General features: G+C 35.3%; 1 protein-coding gene across 1 annotated transcript; it reads right to left on the bottom strand.

The window, feature by feature from the left end:
* Positions 1-1,953: 1,953 nt before the first annotated feature.
* Positions 1,954-5,742, bottom strand: LOC140965402 (uncharacterized). The gene is made up of 3 exons (XM_073425495.1): positions 5,092-5,742; positions 3,739-3,926; positions 1,954-3,111 (listed from the first exon to the last, which is right to left on the bottom strand). Exons 1-3 carry the CDS (start codon positions 5,693-5,695, stop codon positions 2,542-2,544), a joined length of 1,362 nt encoding a protein of 453 aa, XP_073281596.1. The 5' UTR covers positions 5,696-5,742; the 3' UTR covers positions 1,954-2,541.
* Between the last annotated feature and the right edge of the window lie 296 nt (positions 5,743-6,038).

Genomic DNA, 6,038 nt, shown 5'->3' with positions numbered 1-6,038 from the left:
AAAGTTCAAAACCCAGAGAATGTTATTCTGTGAAATTACAAAGATGATTATATGGGTTAAAGCAATCTGGCCGAATGTGGTATAATCGGCTAAGTGATCATTTGATGAAAAAGGGATATGTAAATAATTCAATATGCCCTTGTGTTTTCATTAAGAAAACAACATCCGGATGCGTAATTATTGCTGTATATGTTGATGATTTAAACATCATTGGAACGAATAATGAAATTCATGAAGTTGTGTCATACTTGAAGGAAGAATTTGAAATGAAGGATCTTGGAAAAACCAAGTATTGTNACTTGGGACTTTTGTATTCAAAAGATGCTAATCCAAGTATAATTGGTTATGCCGATGCTGGATACTTATCTGATCCACACAAAGCACGTTCTCAAACTGGATATGTATTTACTCGTGGAGGCACTGCAATTTCTTGGCGTTCACAGAAACAAACACTTGTAACAACTTCATCAAATCATGCCGAGATTATTGCACTACATGAAGCAAGCCGTGAATGTGTGTGGTTAAAATCAATGACTCAACATATCCAAATCTCATGCGGATTATCATTCGACGAGAAGCCTGTGATACTATATGAAGATAATGCTGCATGTGTTGCTCAAATGAAAGAAGGATACATAAAAAGCGACAGAACTAAACATATTCCTCCTAAGTTCTTCGCATTCACCAAGGAGCTTGAGAAGAATAAATGTATTGATGTTCGTCACATTCAATCAAGTGAAAACTCATCAGATCTCTTCACAAAGGCACTTCCTACGACAATATTCAGAAAGCACATATATAATATTGGGATGCGCAATCTACGAAATTTGTGAAGAATTGTTCGTGTCAACATGAGGGGGAGTTTACGTGACTGCACTCTTTTTCCCTTACTATGGTTTTTATCCCAATGGGTTTTTCCTATTAAGGTTCTTAACGAGGCAGTATAAAAACACGTAATGAAGACAATCATTATGATCATCATCACAAGGGGGAGTGTTGAAAAATTATTTAAAAATATGAAAAATATTTGTGTTGAAAATGTGAATGTTGAAAATTAGGTAAAATTAGGTGTTGAATATTGAAAATTAGTGTGTGATGATGTAGGTAATGATGTATTTTATTTTTGGATTATTTGTAAAAATTTTCTATAAATAGATCTCTCATTTGTGAAGAAAATCACAATTGAGTAGAGAGAAAAATATTATAAAGTGTGTAGTGTGATAATTTTGAGAGTTTGAGATTTTTACTTTTTACCGTAAATTTTTACTTTTTTACAACAATTTTTTTTATTTTATTGATGATAAAACTCACAATTTTATGGTATTTTTTTTTGACTTGGTAGATGATATTTATATGGGCAATGCCCTCATTCACTCAGTACATAACACGTATGCTAATTGATGAATCATGACCTTTCATCCATACATCATAGTTGAATGAGTGCCCATGATTTATCTATCCAACACATGTTTTAAGTAGATAATGACACTAACCATCTGGATATCATGAATAAAACTTTTTTTTTCTCTTTAACATAAAAGCATTTCTTCTTTCAAACTAGTTGAGTGGATCATGACACTAACCATATGGAGAGCATGAATAAACCTTTTTTTCCCCTTAAGCATAAAAGCATTTCATCCTTCAAACTACAGGTGTATATTCATGCTCGTATGGTTCGTCAAGTACCAAGGAAATATCAAATATTACTCTAAAAATTAAAAAAAATAACAACAATACCTTCTCCCTATTAAAAATATAAAAATTTTCCAACATTGGGATGCAAGTATATTTTTGTTTATGTATGTATGGAAAAAAAGTATGGAAACAAAGTACCTTATCATACAAAAAGTTAAATTTCATGAATGAATCCGAACACCCCCAGACTCAACCTGGGTTCAATATTTTTTTTTATTTAAGACAAAAGAAGGCACATATCATACAAAGTATCCCAGGTAAGTAACAAAACGGCCGAAATATTATTCAGTAATAAATACTTCACATTTTCCAGTCACATGTACAAACAGATGATCACAATTTCTTTCCCCTCTGGGTCATGTACAAGCTATGACCTCCAAAGGGCATAAATTAAACTGAATAAAATCAATGGGGCAAGGACCACAAGGCACGTACCGTAAAAGCCAGGTTATTGGCTGATTAATTTAAAAAATTATAGGAGGGGATAAGGAATGACGAATACCTTTTCTGCGATTATGGGGGACGGTAATATTAATAGACCAAAATCTCGAATTGTCAAGATTCTTATCTTCACCATCCCCATAGGCAGTAAACTCAGGCGCCATGCAAAAAGATTGCTCTAACGGCGATTTTTGAAGTGCTAAATTCCATGTCATTAACTGACAACCACTGGAAGCCCCAGGCACATTCAGAGATAGGTTTATGTCCGTAAATCTTGCAGAAGTAATGCACACTCATTGCTGCACAAATTAACGAGGGCATGCCACCGACACATGATTCCAACAAATGATGCAGATGTGACCTGCCCTGGTAGGATCATGAACACTTGTGAAATGAAATTGAAATTCATGAAGTGTTGGTGGTTGTTCTTGACTCAGTCACCAGTGTCATGGATTTTAAAGGAGTAGTGTAATCAGTATCGTCCTCTAGATCACTAAACGAGATGTCTTCCTCATCTCCAATAATCATGGGGCCGGAATACCCAACTAAGTCCGAGTCTTCCTTTAGCCAGTCATCATCGTCATCATAATCATTGTCCAAGGCTGTTTTTTCAAAACATTGACCAACAACCATATCCTTTTCTAGAGGTTTAGGTGATGGACCTTCATTGACAGCAGATTTGTCAATGTACTCGACTTCACAAAATAGTTGCTTCTCGGTCTCATTTTTACCTCTTTCATGGGGAGTGGAAGGGTCAAAAGGAGACGTCCTGCCTGACATATACCAAGAATGAGTATCTTCATATGAGTTGAAGTTTTCATGGTTATACCTAGAATGAGTATCTTTGCATGAGTTGAAGTTTTCATGCGTATATTCTGAACTGTCTTTCAAGTGGGAAGTATTTCCTATTAAATGTGATTCGTCCTTAGTTTTCTCATGAAGCTCTTTCATCCACGTAGACCTAGCTTGCACAATCTGAAAGGTAATGATGCAAAACAATCAACAAAAAGTAATTGCATCCTCAAACGTTGGAATGAAGTGGTGGATGAAGAATGTGAAAAATAACTTCATCAACCCGTATAAACACTAAGCTTACATTTCAAACCACCAAAATTGGTATTTCACGCATGCGTTGCATATACATAACAATGAATCAAACACAAATATTTAATAATTTTATATTTTAATATTTGAAATTTTACACTACAATGAGGAGAAAATTTGTTAATATAAAAACATTAACTTGGGAAGAAATTTGTTTTTTTTTAAAAAAAAAAAACTGAATTAAAAACTAAAATTAGAAATATGGATTATTTTATATAACGTTGTAACACCTTCATTCATCACACCTGACACCTCTTACTTTTTTTTTGCAGAATAACATGTTAAAGTTGACGTGGGGTTATTTTGAAAAACCAATAAGGATTCACCAAAAGGACCACTAAAGGTCTCCTGCATTATAAATGGCATAAATTTATCATGGAAACAATATCTGAACCACCTAAATTTCTCTTCATTTTCAGTTATATTGAAAAGGTGGTGAGTTACCTTAATGTCAGCCAAACTCAATTTCTTTTTATCATGATGAAGAACACCACTAACCTGTGGTGAAGATAAAAGGTCGGCATCGTGTTTATTCAACCTCGAATGCAGAAGAACAAAATAGACTGTCCAAAAGTAGCCCTCACTCATATGGGCTGGGCAAAGTTCAATTCTAAGTGCTGCTAATCTTGGTGCTTCTTGTTCGACAGCCAATGCATGCTTGTACTGTGCATCAGATATATCAAAATCTGAAAATTAAAATAACAAATTACGAAAAGAACTTTGCAGCTGAAAACATCTGAATGTATATGATAACATTCCTTATATGCTATGTAACCAACAATCATTAAAACAACTCTTCATGTAAAATGTGACAAGGCATTTACCGTGCCACAGTATATCATATGAAAATGAATATCAGTTGAAGTTCTTTATCAAGTATCTTTTCCAGGAATGAAAATAATATCATCGCTGATCATTGTTGCTAACAAGGATGATGGCAAAGGGGAAAAAAAAATCAATCGTACATATGAAAATGTGGTACTAGCATTCAACTATTTACCAACACACAAAATTTGCAGATTATTAGGATAGATGAATCAGCAACAAGATGTAATTCTTAATGATGCAGCTGGTATTAAAAAAATGAAAAGAGTATATGTTGATATCTCATAAGGTGAACACATTTATCAATCGGTATCTACACAATCTCAACTAGCTTAATACAAAGGCAAGGAAAAAAGTTAACTAGAATCCTATTTATAACCTATAAAAGAAACAAAGACGAATGGAGATGGCCTTAGCCGGATATGAGTTATTCAATGACATGAATAACTCATGTCAGACGCACAATATACTTATCAAAAGTTGGCAACATGAATCGCTACTCGTGTACTTCCATTTCATTTGTCAATGATAAGCCTAAAATCGAACTACCAAGACACAATAACTTAATGCCTTGAATAAACTGGTTGTAAATTTCATTGTCTAATAACAATATCTTAAACCACCAAAGCAAAGTTACGCCTTATGCCACCATATGTATAACTTAAGCCATTACAAATGTTTGAACGTCTACAGACATAAAATGAGCATCAACTAATTTGTTTCCGTTCACGCGCAATTCAACAAACAAATGGACTGAACAATTACAATTCGATTTAGGTTCAAATATCGAGTATGTGCACGTCTGGAAATTTTAAGAAGAAATATACACAAAATAATTGCTTAACTTGCACATGCTATCTGTCAATCAGGTAAATGAATAACCTCGCCCCTATGGGAAAGCAAAATAATTGTGTAATGCACGATAGTAATTAGTAATTTCAATTAACGAAATATTTACAACTAAAAATTAGAGAATAAAACAATTAATTTACTGAAGGAAAGCTCACAAAATTCAAATTTCCTCACCATCAAATTCTTCTTCCTCTGAGAAGGGGAAATCCAACCAGGTCTCTGGATGATGCGCAATGTTCCTCGCAAAAGCCAACACTTCCTCCGTAATTCCAATTGCATCATCAATGGTATTCATAGTACAGTTAAGATCCTCCGAGCGCGACAAATTTGAAAATTCCCCATATTGACCAGAATGTCCCTGATCATACTCCGCCAATTCCTCCTCCTCTTCATAATCATTAACAGACTCGGCCCAATCAGATTTGGATTCGGATCGCACAAGAACCGATTTCTGAACATGAGGCGGCGGCGGCGGCGGAGGTGGAGGAGGAGCGAGAAACGAAGCGACGCCCCAAAATTGGCGCCTTAGGGTGTCTTTCAATTCTGAGAGATCCTCTCTGACCCCGCGTCCTTGATTGTTAGCATCTTCATTATCTAGATCACCACCGTCCCCACGGTAGGAATCGTAGCGGCGGTCGTCATCGCTATCCGCCGATCGTGGATCTTCTTCGGGAATCGAGGCTCCGTCTCGGAATCGGTCTTCCGGCGGCGTGGAGGCGGGGTCGTCCTCATCTTCGAGGTGGAGAGAGTTGGCGATGGAACGAGCCAGCCACGACATGGTGCTACGACGTCGCTTTGATTGAAATTTGGTTATTAATGGGGGGAAAAGTTGTCAGGAGATAACTATTTCGTCTTAGGGTGACATGGACCATATCCATTTACTTTTTTACTTAAATATTCACCAACTAACTGAAATTAAATATTACTGATACTCAAATTTCGACTTAAGAAATATTATACATTTTTATGGGTCAGATTATATAAAAAATTCATCTTACAAAATTTATCTATGAAACGATCTTGTAAAAATTGTAAGACATACTTTTAGAAATCTATACTATATTATCTATACTATATTATTAAGTGTGAGTGGGTTAAAAAAATTGCTTCAGGAGGACACC

Source organism: Primulina huaijiensis, chromosome 2 (assembly GCF_012295235.1).
Source record: "Primulina huaijiensis isolate GDHJ02 chromosome 2, ASM1229523v2, whole genome shotgun sequence".
Lineage (NCBI taxonomy): Eukaryota > Viridiplantae > Streptophyta > Magnoliopsida > Lamiales > Gesneriaceae > Primulina > Primulina huaijiensis.
Note: the sequence above shows the minus strand (reverse complement) of the source record. Positions and strands in the feature narration are given on the sequence as shown.

Excerpts from the sequence above, each read along its gene's own strand:
- LOC140965402 (XM_073425495.1), bottom strand. The coding sequence starts at position 5,695 with ATGTCGTGGCTGGCTCGTTCCATCGCCAACTCTCTCCACCTCGAAGAT. Across the intron at positions 3,927-5,091 it reads AGAGGAAGAAGAATTTGATG|ATTTTGATATATCTGATGCA; the intron begins GTGAGGAAATTT and ends TTTAATTTTCAG. Across the intron at positions 3,112-3,738 it reads ACCTTTTATCTTCACCACAG|ATTGTGCAAGCTAGGTCTAC; the intron begins GTTAGTGGTGTT and ends ATTACCTTTCAG.